This window comes from Epinephelus fuscoguttatus, linkage group LG16 (assembly GCF_011397635.1).
Source record: "Epinephelus fuscoguttatus linkage group LG16, E.fuscoguttatus.final_Chr_v1".
NCBI lineage: Eukaryota > Metazoa > Chordata > Actinopteri > Perciformes > Serranidae > Epinephelus > Epinephelus fuscoguttatus.
Window position 1 is genome coordinate 23,030,064 of NC_064767.1, and position 20,172 is coordinate 23,050,235.

The following is a 20,172-nucleotide window of genomic DNA, read 5'->3' on the forward strand; positions in this document are numbered from 1 at the left end:
GTAAATAAGTTATATAGTAATACACTCCATGATGTTTTAAACAAATTTTGCAAATGAGGTAACGATTTATCACTTTATTAACTTAAGAGTCTTCCTACCTCTCAAATCTTAAACATTTTTTGTAAAAGTTTTGTTGATAGTTTAATTTCAAAAGCTTCTCTAAGCTAGTCTATATTACTTTGCTATGCTAAGCACAACTGCAGTTATGTCTTCTTTATTAGCTAGTTTGGACTTTTAAAACATATTCATTAAAATTCAAAAGAGGAATTACAGCCCTGTGCTTTGACCTTGATGCTAACATTAGCAGTCTATGTGACTAGCAGGTTTTAAATTTACCATGTTAATCACTGTAGTTTAGTGTGTTAGCATGCTAATGCGCTCACAGTGACAACGCCAACATACTAATGATTAGCATTACTTTTACAGTCTATGCGATTAGTAGGTATAATGTTTACCATGTTAATCCCCCTGGTTAAGTGTGTTAGCATGCTAACATGATCTCAATGACAATGTTAACATGGTCATGATTAGCATTATCTTTACTGTCTAGGTGATTAGCAGGTATGTTTACCATTGTTAGTCACCTTAGTTTAGTATGTTAGCATGTTAAGGCACTCACATTGACAATGCTTATATGCTCATGATTAGCACATATATTTTGACCATGTTAATCACCTTAGTGTAAGCATGCTAACACGCTCAAAATAGGGTCATCCCTATGTTTCCTGGGTTCTATGTTTCCCAGGTTCTATGTTCCCCGCTTACCACCCAAAAAGTATGTTTCCCAGGTTCTACATTCCCCGCTCAACCAAGAGGGAAACATAGAACCCTTTTTGGTTGAGCGGGGAATGTAGAACCTGGGAAACATACTTTTTGGGTGGTAAGCGGGGAACACAGAACCCGGGAAACATAGAACCTTTTTTGTGTAAGCAGGGAACATAGAACCATTTTTGCAGGGTTAAGTGGGGAACATAGAACCTGGGAAACATAGAACCCGGGAAACATAGATACGCTCCCCTCAAAATGACAATGCTTATATGCTCATGATTTGCACATATACTGTTTACCATGTTAGTCACCTTAGTTTAGTGTGTTAGCATGCTAACATGCTCACAATGACAATGCTCATGATTAGCAGGTATAATATACTGTGTTTATCACCATAGTATAGCATGTTAGCATGCTAACATTTGCTAATTAGCAATAAACTGACTGACAAACCAATATTACCATCGAACGAGCAGCTAGCATGACTAGTAAATGTTTACACAAACCAGTAAATAAGTAGAAGTAAAATACAAACATAATTTTAAGGCTCAATGAACTCTTAAATCTGTCACTGTGTAGATATTGTTCATCTTCAAGCATTATAGCATTTACATCATTTTCAAGGAAGGAAAACAAGTAGGTTTACAATCTCAGTTTGTTTTTAATGAGTGAGTAAAGCATGAGTCACAACATGTTAACCCAGATTTACCCCCAATTTCAGAAAATATATATATTTATTTTAACAGTCTATAAAATGTATGTAATTACATACATGCTTCCTTGGCCTTTACCAATCTAATGCTAATCCAGCCCTTAAACAGGCCTATAAACCCTGTTACCTTCAGCGCTGTCACCTTGTACAAAGGAGGAACTGTAACAGGGATGGCATGGAGCTGGAAGAAACTAGACGTAATTCAATTTCTAAGTAGATATGGCTCATGCATGTTAAACAGGTTTTCTGTTTTTGGTAGACATCTGCAGATCCATCATGCAGACACAATGTGGCCATTGCATGTATTATTTAGAATTTAACAATCATTTCTGATGCAGTGAACATGAATCTAGGTCACCTATACATTTGAGCAACATGCTCATTCAGTGGTTAAGGCCATACAGTACCTCATTAAACTGATTCAGCATGGTAGAGCGGCGCAGCTGTGCTCAGCTGCGAGGGTATCAGATTTACAGAGTTCATAATTCAAACATCCTTGTACCTTTGTTTGCAATACCAGCATGTTCTGTGTAGGCCCTTGGCAATGGTTTAGGTTAAAGTACAATAACATAAACAAAAGGAGCACAAAGGAATAAACAGTTGAATTACTAGCCCTCTTTCTCCACCAAAAAACAAACAATTCAGGCTCATGTCATGACTTTTGTTTTCACTCTAAAATAAAAGAGGGGAAAGGGAAATATGCTTGTTTGCTTTCTTGCTTAAGAAAGAACTAAATGGGAGGATTGACACCACTCATACAGCCAGTTAGTTTAGCTTGGCTTTGCATAAAGACAGGAAACGAGGGGAAACAGCTTGCCTGGTTCTGTCCAAATGCTAACAAAATCTAAAGTTAGCTTTAGAGGTATGGTTAGCAGATTTTGTTGCCTTTGGACAGAGCCATGCTTGCTGTTTGTTTCCAGTTCTCATGCTTAATTAAGTTCAACCAGCCTGTTCTCATTCCCAACTCATCAAACACCGCCATGTGATGACATGACGTTACATTATGTCAGTAACAACCGTACTGATTTTAAGCCAAACCATTATGTCTTTTTTCCCCGAACCTTACCACATGCTTTTGTTGCCTAAATTTAAGGAAGTAAATGTTGAACCGAGGTGTTAGCGGTACGGTGCAAGTTTACGTATTTTGAAAAAGACTGCATGCGTGTAACGAGCAGAAAACGCCTTCCCAGAATGTCCAAAACTGACGCAGGAGGGTACCTAGCACGTCATATTTTGCTGTTTATGTCTACTGACCAAGTGGCGGTACTTAATGAGGTGGGATTACATGGTTCACCAGCTGCTGGCTGAAGCTTAATTTCATGCAGACATGAAAGTGGTTCATCTTCTCATCTCATCTCATCAGCAAGAAAGCATACAAGCCCGTCTCCCACTATTCCTTTAATAGGATAAAAATCACTGTTGCATTAAGTATGTGTTAATTGTTAATTGTTCAGGACATTTGATATTTTCAAAAACAGAAACGTAAAGAGTCAGGCACAGGATTTGAACAGGAAGTTTGACACATATCAGCCTGAAATGGACCAACGTGAATCTGGTGATAGCACACTGAGAAGATGAAACATGCTACATTAGAAACAACTGGTCCAGAAGGCACCCTAATAATGCAAAGACTAAAAAACCCTATGTATTATTTGACAAAACAATTCTATCACAAGGTAAATTTAGTAGCTGTTCTGGAGCTTTTGACCACATGACATGGGCTGCGTCCAAAATTATACATTATTTATAACATATCCAATATGTTTACACAGTAGTATCTTTTCAGATGCACAGAGCTGTAATTACCACGTCACTTCCTGAGAGCCTCCCCGACAGATGGAGATGTGTAACCATGGTAACATGTGCCAACATCAGCTCTACTGACACCTGCAATAACTGACAACAAGCTAACAAACATTATGAGCTTTTCTTCTTCTTCACTAAGTTAACATTTTGTGCCTAGCAAAGTGAAATCTTATACATATGCTGTCTGTCAACGTCTGTTAAGTGCGCGGTCGTCACTACCACATTGCATTTTGGGATATTTATGTCAGTATGATGTCCAGTGTTTGCATACTATAATATTAAGCTGGAAACAGTATGCAAGTCATGTAGGCTACTATTGGTTTCAAACTAAGGTTTTGGACATACTGAAAAATCTCACATACTGTTTTAACATACTAACTAGCATGTAAGTGTGGAATTTCGGATGCAGCCATGATCTTTTTCAGGAGATAAGGTTTATCCAGTTGTAGTCCACTGTAGATGTTTCACTTTAGGGACTTTACACGACAACTTGGCAAAGCCTATGTTCTGAGGAAGATCATGTGACAAAGCTCTAGAGCATCTACTAAATGGACCTTGTTGTGAGATTATTTGCTGTTTTCAGGTCAATAATGATCTTTAATTCTTAACTACATAGTAAAGTTTATCTGAATATTACATGTTTAAATACTTAGCACTGAATCATACAGTATGATAGCATTCACCTGATATCTAAATATTTACCAATAAGCAGCTACACTGCAGACCTAATGGTCATCGCCTTTTTAATGCATTTAAATGAATTTAAGTTCTAATTGCATTTACTGGATTAAGCTACGGTAGATATTATAGCACAGCGTGAGAGGAGACAGATTTCTATAACATGGGGGATGTTAGGTAGAGTTTATATTGTGCTCATAAAACAGCACTGCCCTCTGACACTGTGTCTTAAAACAGGTTTAAATATGAATCCTGGTACACTATGCTTTGGTTATGCTTTGGTTGGATGGCTAAATATTCCAAATTGGAAACCCTGCTCTGCAAATATACAGCAAAACATCAGCTGTCGCAACCTGTCAATAAAAAACGCATTACAGTACTTGGCAGATTTAAGGATTATGCAACAGCACAGGCAGGAGTGAGATAAAGCGAGACACAACATGCGCTAGTTACACATTAAGGACCATAAGTGCCACGGTACTTTAATTGTCCCTTAGGTCACCGAAACAGAAATGTCATCGAGGGTGATGAAACCTTCAGCCAACCTTCTGCCAACACACTCACTGCAGCTTTCATCATTGGACCTTCTGTGTGTAAAGCATCACTGGATGAGTCAAAGTGTGTGTTTGTTTGCTGGTAGCAAGGAAGAGATTTTTTACTTTGGAGTGAATTTCTTCTAGAGGGTTGGGGGAGGCAATATTGTGCAACCATACTACAATACTCTCCTATATTCATTTAATAATTAAATACCATGAGTAGGAACGTGTGCAAAAACATGGAAAGTCTCTGGATATATGTGGCTATGGCTTATTTCATCTCATGTGAGCGCTAAACTATTCTAGATAAGAAGATACTTAAACCTCCTAGCAGCATTAGCTAACACGCTACAGTGAGAATTGGGTGGCGGTTTCTCAAATGTCAATCCACCCTCAGCTTCTTGTGTGCGGTGTGCTCCATTGACGGCGTCCCATTTGCATGTCCATTTGTAGATGCAGGAGAGCCGTTCTGGTGCTCCTTCTTTAGAGAGCCACTGTGCTTCTTGTAAGTCTTGAAAGAGAGGCAGAGATAACATGTTATTACACATCATGTTATTGCTGAAAATTAAATAAGGCTTAAAAATTAAAAGTAATAACTAAAGTTTGTACTGTAAGGTAGTATGTTTGATGTAATGTCCTGATCAGCACAGAGCTTGGTCACAGTTCTTTAAAAACACAAATTCAAGGGCCCCTTATCAAAAGCTTTTATTGATGTTACTGAAAAAAATACTGTGGCCAATATCATAAGATTTTTAAAATCATAATGGCCTCAATACTCTTATATTTGACAGGCTATAAACAACATAGTCTATTCAACCAGCACAACATTTGTAGCACTTGTTTAGCGACCAGGAAACTCACAGACCAGTTGTGTGCATTAAATCGTTTCACGTGATGCTACTCAGCCATTCAGATCTGTGCATTCTGATAAGCTTTGTGACTTAAGTCAGTGAGGTACACGCACATGGAAATAAGAATCAGAGAAAAGTGAAAAATTAACCAATTGACTATCAAACATATTATGTAACAAACACCAATGTTACTCAATTCCCTGCTAACAGCAACAGAACTGGCTCACCGAGCACAGCATTGTGTTTTATCCATGTAAAAACTAAAATGTACAGTTTTATTTATAATACAATGAATAAAAATGGCTAGCTAAACTAGCTCCAAGCCTGTCGGTTTCTGACTGATGATGTCTATCTTTAAAAATGGGTCACAAATATAAAGTTTAATTTTTAAAAAAAAGTCTTAGTAATTTTCTTAAAGCAGCTGGCCACTGTAGCTTTCAGCAAACGTTACTCGAACAGGAGTGAATAATGCATTTGTTTGGGACTACTTTCAGCTGTGGATTAATACACATCTGGTGCTCTAGTGCAGTGACTCTGGGGTCCAGGGACGCCCAGGAGTCTGTGACACTCTGCCAGGGGGTCCACAGACACTACTCCTACTACTTGTTAGTGGGAACAATTTATTGTTAGTTTTGGTCTTTTCATAGTATTTGCTGACAATAACAAAACACCACCAGACCTATCAATAGTACAAATTTATTGACCAATTAAAATGTTAAAATCAACTGACCTGAACGTAGAAGTTTGAGAAGAGGAAGATGAGTGTGACCATGTAACTTATTTGGAAGTACAGCCATCCCCTGGGGAAGCCGCAGGGCCATATGACCGCGCACATCGTCTGCGACATGGTTAGAAAGAACTGGATCTATGGATGAAACGTGACACGCACATGCAGACACACACAGGAGTGAGAAGGTGACACAGAGAGCCTATAGAAACTCCATATTGATCCAGAGCCTAAAATATCTTTTAATGGACGGTGAAAACGTCAGCACTGTATTAATGGTAAACAGGGTGCTGCAGAAAATAGTCCAAGAACACTTCGGTTATCTAAACAGCAACATCAGCTCAGCAGTGTGAAGTGAATATGACAGTTATCACATACAAACCAGAGGACAGAGACTGAAAATAAATTTTAATTCACCTTTTTTCTGACTGACTTCTTTTTACTTCTTTTAAGTTAATAAGATTTGTGTGACATTTATATCCAGAATAGTCTTCATGTTATTGGGGTTTTTTCAGATTAACTGTGCAACAGTATATTGGATAGTTTTTGCTCCACCTCAACCATCTACAACTGTAAAAAATTAACAGTAATCCTACAATATAACATTCTTGAGCGGGCACGATAACAGATTTCACTACATGATTATCGTGGCCATCTTCAACTTTGTTCACTGTGGGTTTTGTCGTCCTTGGCAAATGAATTACAAACAAAATACAAGTGTAGGGAGGCAGAGTGAGAGTCTGTAACCATAACTGTACAGAATCGAACAAAATGCGCAATTACACTTAGTGGATAGTGACAAGGCAACCAGATGGTGTTGGGGGAGGGAGACAAAGTGAGAACGGAAAGAAATTCTTTCAGAGGCGCTGGATTATTTTCACAATATTATCATATGTTCATTTCTAAAACTATATCAGTTTTTCATTTTTGAATATTACAATTACTATCAATACCAGTATATATCAGAATCAGAATCCAAATTCAGCTGCCGGGCTTTAAACCAGACCCAAGAGACATGATCATATGACTCCAGTTTTAGCCTCCACTGACTCTCAGTATCTTTTACAATAGATTTTTAAGACTGATTACATTTAAGGCTCTTCATGGCCTCTCTCCCAGCTATATCTCTGATCCCTTAGAACCGTACACACCGGTAGGTACTCTGAGATCCTTGGGCAGAGGTCTTTGTCTGTTTCCAGAGGCCTGACTGAAAGGGCCCCGAGGCTCTGGGACGATCTGCCAAAGAAAATGGTCTTGGTCGGCCGAGTCGGTGATCACTTTTAAGTCGCCTCTTTAAACCTACTTTTATCAGAGAGCCTTTCCTGATTTGACTTAAGATTTAAGTTCCTTTGAACTGTCTTTTGTTTTCATGGCTTTATACACCAAAAGGTTTTTATCTGGTTTCCTTTAAAAGCTGATGTTTTTATCATTTGTCTGTTTTATTTCGTTGCCTTGCAAAGACTTTGTAACCCTGTTTTGAATCAGCCTTTTCTGCATAATGAATACCTTCATTTTTGATACTTTAAATACATTTTGCAGGCAATACTTTTATTATTTATTATCTATTATTGGTACTTTTACCTAAGTAGAAGATCTGAACACTTCTTCCACCACCAGAGAGGAAACTACAGGACGAACTCACCAGCTGAAACTGTGTGATGTACTTCTTCCACCAAAGGTATGGCCGGATGGCTGGGATGGCTGACAGGCCGTAGTAAGAATACATAACGACGTGGACGAAGCTGTTTAGGGAGGCGCCAAAGTATGCTGAAGAAACCGAATGGGAGACACGAGAGGTTATTCATCTACCTTGAGCAATAACTGACAGGCATTGAGGAGTGCAATGACCTTATAGGGAATTACTTTTCATTAGCCTGCTCTGTTTGGAGCCGTTACTGCAAAGTTTATGTAAAATCAATAGAATCCATTAACAGTATAGTAATACAGAAATAATATAGTGAGCCTCTGATGATAGATGAAATATGTTTATGGATCAGAAATATCTCATTAAATTTAAATCAGTAGTAGAAGACACATTAACAGGGACATTTCCAGTGTAAGAAAACAGACGACTCGCAGGCTGCCGTGCTGTTTTCTGCACAGCTTAAATAGAAAAGCAACAAAAAGTATGTTCCACAGAGCGGCAGCGTTCAGGTCAATAAGTGTCACTTAGTGTCCTTTAAGGCTTTGTGGGGGAAACTGGCTGTTTTCAGGGCTAATGGGTTTAACATTAGAGCACTTGAATTATTTAGCTGGCTTTGGGACCAAATGGTAAATGTGGTTACTGGAGTGATCTGAGTCACTGGAGGGCGAAGTTGTGTTAAAACACTCACAGTGGCCGCAGGGTACCCAGTTCATAACGAACCACCAGATATTCAGCATGCTAGCATGGTGGTAGATGTGAAGAAACGTGATCTGGTGGTTATTCTTTCGTAGTATGAAGAAGAAGGTGTCCATGAACTCAATGAGCTTGGAGAAGTAGTACCACCACAGGACATTTATGATCTGAGAGGAGAGGCAGCAAAAAAAAAAAAAAAAGGTTAAAGATTAACAACAAAGAGAAGACAGAGACGGCAAATCAGAAAAAAAAATACAGTGCAAAAGTTCCTTGAAATTCCAACACATTCTGTTTATCATACAAGGTGATAAGTGCACATCTGTCCCGAAGGCCCTTGAAAGTTTGGGATGAATCATAAAGCAATTTAACTATCAGTGGCAGTGACACAGTAATAAAATGTTTTATTTAATCACAGCAGAACTGCAACGCCATGCACATTTCACCAGGAACCTTGTTTTCACCTCGACCGCAGAGCTCAGTGGGGCAACTGAAGAGAGTCATCATGATGACACGAGTCAGATTAAATTGACTCCCTGTCTCTGCAGCTTATCCGCTGGGATTTAAAGGTACTCACCAATAGAAATCAGAGCAAAGAAAAAACACACATTGTGCCTACTGTTATATCTATTATAGCTGTACTACAGTAGTTGGTGTTTGTACCCTCAGGCCTTACATATGGTTTACAATATAAATAAACAGCAGGAAATAATTTACTTTGTAATAGCCTAAAATGACATCAAACCTGTGGCCAAATGAAAATGAAATCCCCAGTAATGAACATAAAAAGGCTGCACAGTATAAATCAGACTCACCTTATTATCCACTTCCTGTGCACTGTGAGTGTCCTGGCAGTAGAAGTTGTAGCCACCGTGCCACACGGCGGTAACAAGCTGAGAGAAAAAATACATACTTGATTAACTCCCTGAATATGTAGCACACACAGGCCCTGCAGTGCACATGTAAAAACTAACTTTTGAAATGTGACTTTCCCTTCCCTACACGTGATACATACAAACAAATGCAAAGACATATTGCAAGTCAGATACCACATTTGGTCCCATATCTGTTTCAGGTTGTGGTGACCGACCCAGATAAATTAGCTTCAAATACACTCTGTGATAACATCATGCTATAAAATGACCTGGGGACCATTAAACATCATATCATGCAGTATGTTTCAGTAACACAACAACACTTTGAATTAATTGACCATTTGAATATCAAACACTCACCCCTGTTACACTGAATTTGTGAGGAAAACTTTGACTTTCTTGCAAGCCTCCATGGTGAACGAAGAATCCAAAAACTGAAAATTCTTGATGAGTAAAAGGGGCTGCGTTTATTAACAGCAGAACTAGATCAAAAAATCCTTTTACAAACTCTCTCACACAACTCTTACATTCCATCGAGCAAAGTTTAAAAGCACATGCTGGCCCAGGTGTGGGACTATTTATGTGGGAGTGTTTTAAATATAAGGTTTTCGTAAAAATGCACGTGTTTGGGAGGCACTGGACATTCGACTAGATGCATGAGACTTGGATTACACTGCGCGGGTTGTGTAAGAGTTCATAAAAGGATGTTTTTAAAATAAACGTGGACCCCCTTTACACCAGTATATCAAGACTTTTCTCCTTTTTTGGATTCTTCGTTCACCATACAAGAAAAACATGCATTTTTTTTTTTATAAATTCAACACAACACAGGGTGAGTAACTGATAGCTAAATAATCATTTTGTGGGTGAGGTATTTCTTTAAGCTGTCATAAACTCATCAAAGGTAAAAACATTTTGAGCTCACCCTCTTACAAAAATATAGTGCATTATATGATATTTAATGGTCCTCATGTCATTTTTATGTTATCACAGAGCATACTGGAAGCTAATTAATCTAGTTATTCAAACATTTTACAGACAGGTGGACTAAGAAAAGTGCAAATACAGGAATTTCTATTTGAAATACTAGTCTAACTTTGCATAACTGTGCAGTGACTACAAATGTTCCCTACACTTTTCTATATTAAAGTGGCACTTCAATGATTTATCCATAATGCTTTGGAAATTGAGAGACAGATTTTAAAATAAAGATCAGGACAGCACTCCAATTTGAATTTCTAATATTGCCACACAGACGTTTTGGGCAAGACACCTCTCTTCAGCAGAGAGACAGATTTTAAAATGATTGCTAAAATTGATCCCACACTCTCAATAAGGCAACTCAATTACATATTCCATTTATTTGTTGGGAAACATGTACCTTAGTTAGCCTGAACGTAATTTTTTATCTGCAGTCTGTTCACAATTACAACATGCAGCAAAGTAGACAGACATTACATCACACACCATGCCAGTGAGACATGTATTTAGGACAAGCAATTATATTAATTAAAAGCATGGATATTAGCATCCATAGTTAGACTGTCCCTGCTTGAACTCCAGATTGTAACACAGACTGTAAGCTGAGAAGTACTTCCTGTGACAAGTAAACTAATTTGTGTGTGTAAAATCAGTGTTATGCCCCTTTAAATAATAATTATTCAAATGTAAGTAGATGGCTTGGCTTAATGGTGATTCATCAAATCAATACAGATGCACTGTCTTTGTCTGCTGCTGTAAAAGGCTTCACTAACTAATCTCAGAGCCAAGAAACTGCCACCAGTTAAAAACCAGCTACAGAATGAAGTATTATTATCATGAGCACACAGACATTCGCTGCCCTCTAGGTTGATATATTGCCCTGATCCTTTCTTCAAGCCTACAGCAGCATTAGTCAGCCTATAAATAAACAAAATTAATCACAATCACATTTAATCACAATCATTATGGGACGAACCCTGCGCCCTGGAAAGTTGACAGGAACAAAACTGCCCTGTACTTTGATTCACATCAGGTGGCATTGATTTTGGACTGCCAAAAGTTCACCCCACGGCCGGGGCATTGTCAGAGTACAGGGTTTAATGAATCACACAGCCAACAGTCTGCTGGGGCCTTACGCAATGCAGACAGAGAGACAAGAAGCTTGTTCTGCCAGCTGGATGGGGAGGAGAGTACATACACTTTAGACTTACACGTACACAAAACCGCTTAGTCTGGTTCTGAGCTCCTCATGTTCACAGGTACACAAAGTGACAGACGTGTTCACTGTGATAAGTAAAGTCTGGCAACTATTGCAACAATCTAAACTTGCATATTCAGCTCAGACAGTGACGCCTTGCAGAATAATCCACGTTTGTTTACATCAGTGAATCTATCAATTTCAGATATTTTGTCAGCTGTTTATCAAAAGCAGTTTTCCAGAAAACAATAGGGGGCTGTGCTGATGTCTGCCAAGGCGTATGAGGGATTTGATGGCTGAAACAATGAGCCTGTCAGCGTCCAGCTGTGTCCCTCTCACTCCCTGATAGCATTGTCTGTAATGGAAGCTTTCAGTGAGAGATGCCAACAGGCCCGAGTCTGATCAGAGTCAAGTGTTGAAGAAACAGTTCAACATTTTGGCTGAAAGTTACGTGAGGTATGAGAAAGGTTCTTCTCACATATATAAATCTACAGCTATGTTAGCTTGGCAAGAAAACATGGTGTATAGTTGTATAACAAGATATAAAGCTCAGCGTAAGTTCAATCAGGTAGACTTTCTTCATGCTTTCTCCATTCACAATTTTCTCTCTATCCCACTCCCACCACTTCCACCAATCAGCTGACTATGGGTGTTTCCTCTCCTGGTTAGCCAATCAAACTTTGCCACGATCTCCTTCAGCCATTCATATCACTGCTGCCAAACTTTGAATCTGTTCCCTTCTCTGCTACTGACAGCTCTCATTTTAGGTGGAATCATTGCACCCTCCTCCACCCCATTCACCTCCAGTCACCTTATCCAGAGCCCAGGACAAACTCATCAAAGCCCAGTCCTCTTAACATCCAGATCCTCAGCTCCCTCCTCATCTCATCTCATCACCACCATTACCACCACCAGCATCTAGACTCCATAGAGGCGGAGGATCCTAATCTACTACGTCTTTACCACCCTCCTGGAATAGATGACATCATGATGGGGTAAATAATTATTCTTTTCTCTCAGAACAAGACTCTCCTGATTGAACGATTGTTAAAGATGTATTTCATTGCAGGAAAGATGGTCTCTTCATAAAACTAAGCTGTCTATGCAGCAGAAGTACCCAAATACTTTTAAAATTGGTGCTACATGACCACAGAAAACAGAGTAAAATGGCTGTGGCATTTGCTTTAGCTCAGGAGGTAGAAAACCTACAACTACCAGAATGCACTGCGCCGCACCAAATCAATAAACAGTTTCATTGGTGGGTGACGTACTAGGAGCTTGTCCACTTTGACAGAGGAAACAATATGGCAGCCGGCTGGTAAAAAACAATCTGGGATTACAGTGAAAGGGTAAGCTAAAGTATGTTTCTGAAAACATTTTATGTGAGAAATAGGCAACGCAGTAACAGAATCTTGGTTTACATTTGATCATATGGCCTAGTTCACTGATTAAAGTTTGAGTCCACTTCTATACTCTTTGTGTCCATGGTGGCAGGCATACAAAAATGCATTGGGACAATCTGTAGCAGCAGCCCCAGAGACAGCAAAAATCCACTGGATGTTTCACATCATCCAATGGAGATGAGAGAGGAGCAGGGAAATCTGGCCACTGGTAAAATGAAGTTCACCATAGTTCATTTACACATACTTTCTACCTTGTTGGTACAAATCTAGTTTAAAAGCAGCAAAGTGTCCCTTTATTTAAGGCCCTTTCCTACTGGACAAAAATCCCTTTAACACCCACTAAGATCTGTATTTTATATTTACAGGGGAAAGGTTACAATTGGCTGTGTGGTAGTCACAGATATTTATCGGCTCTGATGTGGACACGTTATTTTTAGCCCTTTGCCTGCATGATGCAATGACGGGTTGCCACAAACTACCATTCGTATCCATTCAAGCAGTGCTCAAGCATGGTTCAAAATTTAGTTGGCCCCGAGATTGAGAGAGAAAGTGAAATAAGTAACAGATATAAAAAAGAAGTAATCACCGTAACATTTTCACTGGCCTCTGTGCCGCTTTCTAATGTTTACTAACCTTGTTTTCCAGCTGGCTGTGACATCAAACGTCACACACCAGAAATAAAAAGGGCGTTCGTGAGCTTTAGGGGTGCTGGTAGAAATATTTTGTTACCTTTGGACAGAGCTAAGCTAGCTGTTTGTCCCTGCCTCTAGTCTTAATGCTATGCTAAGCTAATCAGCTAATGGCTATAGCTTTAAATTTAATGTAGGCCTACACATATGAGAGTGGTATCAATCTTGTCCTCTAACTCTGGCAAGAAAGTAAATAAGTGTAATTTCCAAAATGCATGCTGCCCTCTGTGCGATGATACAGTTCGTAGGTGGAGTTCAGTGGAAAGAAAATAGTTCCTACATGAAACTGCTCACAACAAGGTTTGTGGATTTTCTTGAGTAACCAAGCCATGGTTTCTGGAAAGAGACATTGCTGTTGAGTTTTTCAAATGTATTTTTTTGGCGCTTTGAGCACCACAAATTGAGTGCCATTATATTCAATAGAAGGCAGACATCTCTATGGCTGTTATCTCCAACACTTGGCAGCTCAAACTAAAACAATCTAGATTAATAAACAGCAGTACAGCTAAGAGGAAGACTATACTTTTTTTCATTTGGGGACAAACTGTCCCTTTAAAGTATTTCTTTAATTGGTCATAGTTGGACACTAGAGTTTTTAGTGAGGATGTGGCTCAGGTTCAGGTCTGTTTCCTTTATTTTTGCCCTTTATAATCTGCATGTGTGACATTGCAGTGATTGCGTTAGCCTACTTCAACACGTCTCAGTGTGGCGCAGCCTGTTTACCTCATAGAACATGTAGAAGGACAAGAGTGTGAGGCCCAGATTGTAGAGCACCAGGAGGCCTCTGCAGGAGTACGGCTGTCTGTGTTTCATGTACTTGGGCCCCATCCACACGATTAGAAGGTACATGACTGTGAGTGCAAAGGTTGGTGGGTAGTTGTCGAGCAGCAGCCATCCCCGCACCCTCTGATCTGAAATATGGAGATAAAGAGTTCGGTTTTCACCTCCGATAAGGTGGCCTCACTGGTAACAGCACATGAACTTGAGAAGTGAAAAGCGGCGGTGGTGCACGCTGAGGAATGTTTGCTTAACACCTAGAAAGGTTAGTAGCAAGAAGGTGAAAAACCCCAGCTGGCTTCTTATGCAAGTTCAGGCAATGTGTACAGCATGTAATGAACGACTTGGGTCAAAGGCTTTAGGTAATGGTTACTTCAACGGCTACCTTCTGTTATTCTGTTAACTGTAATACTCTGCAGAGCTTTTACAGCATATGCAACATGTTGGTAGACACACACATCAGAGACGACAACAGATTTTACATCAGCAACTAAGACAACTTGACTTACCCCTGGGGCCCATCCATGACTCTAAGTATGTGTTTAGTTTATGATTGAAGGTCTCCATTTGTCACCTGGAAACAGAAAGAACAATAATTTCAAGCAGCATGACTACTGTTTTTTTTCCTCTGGCCATTTCAAGGTGGGAAACTACAAAAAAATTAACCTTGCACACATGACTGACATATTGTGCACCTTTTCAAGATGATATGGTGAAAATATTAGCAAACACTTGCCTATTTATACATCCAGCAGCAACTCTGTCTCCTATAAATGACATTTGTATGTTACTAACCTGCTTTCTTAATTATGTTGTTGTGGCAATGTAGCCACTGCCTGAATTATGTTGTTAGACACATTTTTTGTCAGGTAATGAAACGCTGCATTCATCTTTTGCATAAACTTAGTAAAGAGATGTTTGGGGGACATTGCGGGTGTACAAAGTGCACGACCTTGACACTAGAACTTCGGGTTCAGATGCTGACTCATGTCTTAGGTTTAGGCAACAAATGCACTTTGGTTAAGGTTAGGGAAAGATCGTGATTGCTTATTATGGCTGAACACAACTGAAATATGTTTCCAGTGAACATTTTGCTGTAATGTTCAGCGTCAACATTTTTGCAGCTTGACAGATGGTTCCTCATTATGTTAATAGAAAACATAAATCCCTCAGCTTTACATTTCCCACAAAGCACACCTACTGTTTCAAATTAGTTGTACATGAATGTAATTTCTAGGAGACAGGGCTGCTGGCGAACACAGAACAACATTATTAAGTCGAATACTCATTCTTCTTTTAGCCCAGTTTTGGTCTCCATCAACTCTTGATGGGAATATCTGACCCTTTATCTGCTAACTGCACTATTTACCAGCTTTGTCCATCATGTGGAGCTGAGCAGGTAGCATACGGTGAGTTTTTCAAAGCTCTTTTTTTGGGTTGGAAACAACGGCTAGCAACACTGATGAGAGTGACGAAAGGTTTGGGCTGTAAAGCCAAAACAATGAGGTGAAAGACACTAAAATGCTCTTTCAGCTTCTGGGGATCTGCAGACTGTCTGTGTTTGTCACCAGGAGTGACACATTTTACATTACCCATTTTTTGTAGAAAAGTATTGATTAGTGCAGCTTCAAGTATAAGCTTAATTAATCTGGCTAAATGAGGGCTCGAGGGCAAAGTGATCATGACAACATTCTTCTGTAAATTCTGATTAACTCTATGCAGTATTAAAAAATACATACATAAATAAAACTTGTCCATTTTGATACATATCCATCATGTCTAGGGTTGGACAATATGGAAAAAATGAAATATTTTTGACAATATACCTCAATATTGATAATATCATCAGTAATGAGAATATAATGACTAAGTAGGTAAAGTCAGATAATAAAACAGCTAGAACAGTCTGGTCCGTTCAGAAAATTACATCACCTTGCTGTAATGCAGCCTTTAAAATCAGGACAAGACCACATGTACGATTTTACAATATCCAAAGTCTAAGACAACACAGTCACAATTTAGATATAATATGGATATACCGGCCAGCCCTATTGTGTCTATTGTAAATGTCTGTTTGTGCTCCAGCCTCTCCACTCACACTCTCTAATACATCTCACACCCCAATAACTGATCTTCCATACCGCTGTGGTTTCAAACAACAGATCAAATGTGTCTGTAAAACAAGCAGCCAGCAGGCAGGTGCGTCCAGACGATAACCAGACGTTTGTGTAGTGATTCTCTGGCTTTTAAATTGTTGAAGGTCATGAAATGTGTAGATTTATTACCACTAATGTACTCCAGGTTTTTAATAATTGCATAACCTTGTCTGGCACAGGCAGTGCTGCTACAATTTACTTTGACAAAACACACCTCTAAATCTTTGTGCATGCTCTCTTGCCTTAGCTGTCAAGTTATGTTGGTGCATTACTGCTTGCTTGATCGGTCTGTCCTTGGTTATGGATTCAAACAGCTGCCCATGGATCTGTCAGGACAGTTGAAAATTGCAGTTTATCTCTGTAAGAGTTAAGCACTTTTTCCATAAACAGTATATGTGATTTACCATGTAATATCAGACTCCATTGCTCTGCTTGTGACAGTCAGATCAACCCTGTGATATAAAGCAGACAGCTGTATGAATGTCTGGATATTCACAGCTGGGTCATATTTCTTATACAAAGAAGTTTTATTAGCGAGTCTGTTCTCAAGTCCATCCCCTTCTAATGTATCGTCAAACTGCAGGAAACATGTAAGTTACACAGTCAAGTTCCTACCCCTCCTTTATATCATACTTTGTACTAGTATTGATGTAGCTTTTGCACACAACACCTTACAGCTCTGGAACAACCACCCTTTACAGAAAAATCTCATATAAAATTGTGACATCATTCACATTGCTGAGCAAATGCAAACCCCTGCAGCTGATTTTCACACTGTAAACTTGTTAACTCAGGCACACACTCTTTATTCAGTATCACCCTAGATGTATTTGCACAATCCTGTCTTCATACTGTTTGCTGTATCACTTCAGGCTTTGCACAAAACGCGTCCTCGCAGCCGCAGAATTTCTTAATTTCCACTGACGTGTGTCCGAGCTATACATTTAATCCAGTCCAGTTACGTCACAGACTGCTGCACCACTGGTTTTCACACCTGCGTCTACTGCTGGTAGACTATATATACTGTATGTTTTCCTTCCATAATGCCTCCTTCATGTCATCACCCTTTATCCTCACACAAAGACCTCTGAACAAAACCTATTATAATATGATAAACAAATCTAATTTACCCTGCAGATGATTACAATAGCTTGGCTCCAGTCAGATTTGTGTACATCTGAGGTGAAGGTAAAGCAGCTTTACAGGCTAACAGAACACCCTTGGACTTAACAGACAGAAACATGAGTCCATCTATCAAATTTAGCTAAAGCATCTCAATTCAATCTGCTCACAGCGCTTATATGAAGTCATATGATATTGAAATATGACTAAGAGAACTGAGGGGACACCCCTGTGACTTTGTTTACATGCATCCAATGCATTTATTTTAATTCCTATAGAGGCGTATTCACTTAAAGCCTGTGAATGGCCGTATTCATGTGAGCTACAACATGCCACACAGGAAACATACGTAAACATGTACAGCGTAATGAGAGTATTTTCAAGAAAATGCCCTTGTAAACAACATGTATACCATCTTACCAAGGAATTTATGCACAGGGAGCCTATGTAAAGTCAAAACTTCCGCTCTGCATGCAACAAAGAAGCACATTACTGATAGCTACATTTGTCTATAATCACTTGTCTACAGAAATCAAATATGGCTTATTCTGGTCAACCTCAGTGCACTAATATCCAGGCTCTGATTATCAGAGATGCATTAGGCCACACCAAAACACGATAATCTGCAGGGCCTTAATCAGAGCATGATGAGCCACAACAGGAAAGCATGTTAGCAGCCAGCCAGTGAGTCTTTGCTAGCTAAGTGTTGGAAGTGATGCAAAATATATCTAAACAATCAAAGGAGGAGCTTGAGAAACACTAATGCATCATCTGGACTTTGGTCGGAACAAGCGGTTTCATCACTGCAGCTGATAATGATTTATTCAATCAGTCTAATATACTGTAAGAGTTGGGGTTGGGCAATATGACTGTATAAACAACAATATAAAAATGTCATCATAGAAGGTAGCAAAGTCGAGGCGGCTCTCCCTTTAAACTATCTGACTGTACTGTGGCTGATACTGCAAATAAATTAGCAGTCATATTGGATTATTACATGATGATGATGTACCTGTATTTGAGGCGAACTGAGGATGAGTTTATCCAGAATTACAAAGAGAAATAAATAAATAATATCATAATGAACTACCCAGAATAATCAGGCCGTAATTGAATGTTAAAATGAAAAGGCGTACTGAAAAAGTAAACTGGATGTTGACATTACAATTGGATATTGTGAAATGGAAATTTGAGTTTTAATGCCTGAAATAGAAAATAGAAAAGCTGAAATCGAAACGCAAACATTCAAAGTTTTGATCTCAGATTTGTAACGTAAAATAAAAAAGGGAAAACAAAAACCTATATAAGAAAATCGGAGAGAAAATGTACTATTAAGATGTATAATTTTCTCTTTTTTAGCCCCATATCCTTCTCTTCCTTTGGCATTTAGATAGATAGATAGATAGATAGATAGATAGATGATGTATCTATACAGTAAACTTTCCTGTATCCATATGATATACTGATATAAAATTAGTCAACATATAATAATAGAAGATTTTAAGAGAAGTTTTTGTGTGTATTGCTTACCCCTAGTTAGTGGATAGATAGATAGATAGATAGACAGATAGATAGTCTAAATCTAGTGTATACTGCATGTTGCATTGCTGTGGCCAGGTACCTTACTTTAATTGCCTAAATGTGTATGCATGTAATACACAGCTCAACAGAGATCAATAATAAGACATTGGCAAGGATAAATAACACTACAATGTATGGTATTTATATTTGAATGGCTCTCCAGAAACAACAGTTTGTGCATATAATCATCCAGACATGCAAAACTACAAATCACAGCCACTCCTGAAAGGCAACATGGAAAAGTTTTGACGGGGAGGAACACCAGGAAGTTTGACAACTATCCGTCACAGCTGCAGAAGTAGCCAACATATATGCTGCAGTGTTGAGTCGGTCTGTGTCTTTAAAGTAGGTATTTTAGCCTCATGCAGCACTGTGAATGCATGGCAAATTAACTATGGCACTACACCCGCGTCCTGCCGCTTGTTTGCACCACATTATTAGCACTATATAGGCCGACTAGTAATTTTCCATCGGGGTCACACGTGTAATGTAAACGGCACTTTACGCACCGACTGTACTCCACGGTATAAAACAGCAGCCCGGTGTCCACTTCAGCTGGGAGCGCTGAGCTGATGACGGCGGTTATCTCATTACATCATCCTCTAATTTCATAACTCAAACTTCCACAGAGGAATTAATTAAAAAACAAACCGTATCGCATCCTGTCGATCGCATCCAAGCTACAGTAACAGTAGAGGTCACCGCTTCAGCATCACCCAAACTCATCGCGTAAATTCAGACGCCATGCGCGCTGCAACCATTTCCCTTTCTTTAAAAAAATATAATAATACAGAAAGCCTCACCATGAGCGAAATGTGAAGTGCAGATGAAGAGATGCAGCTGTGTGCCTACCTTGAGAGGCGAGGGAGAGAAAGCGACTGTGTAACCTTGGCTGGCTGGCCGGTGTGAGCACAATGTGCAGCCTTGTCGCTCAGTGGAAAATAGTGGGAGGAACACGCAGACTGGCCCATTGCCCT

At 39.2% G+C, this 20,172-nt stretch overlaps 1 protein-coding gene across 5 annotated transcripts; it reads right to left on the reverse strand.

Moving 5' to 3' along the window:
• Positions 1–846: 846 nt before the first annotated feature.
• elovl5 (ELOVL fatty acid elongase 5) lies at positions 847–20,172 on the reverse strand. 5 transcript variants are annotated; one of them, XM_049600800.1, is made up of 10 exons: positions 20,048–20,154; positions 16,897–16,944; positions 16,735–16,818; positions 14,846–14,910; positions 14,283–14,470; positions 9,229–9,306; positions 8,412–8,583; positions 7,721–7,845; positions 6,082–6,216; positions 847–5,011 (listed from the first exon to the last, which is right to left on the reverse strand). In XM_049600800.1, exons 4-10 carry the CDS (start codon positions 14,901–14,903, stop codon positions 4,883–4,885), a joined length of 885 nt encoding a protein of 294 aa, XP_049456757.1. In that variant the 5' UTR covers positions 14,904–14,910; positions 16,735–16,818; positions 16,897–16,944; positions 20,048–20,154; the 3' UTR covers positions 847–4,882. The 5 variants fall into 5 exon arrangements, with proteins under 5 accessions (XP_049456757.1, XP_049456758.1, XP_049456759.1 ...); XM_049600801.1 differs by having other exon boundaries at positions 16,707–16,818; XM_049600802.1 differs by lacking the exon at positions 16,735–16,818.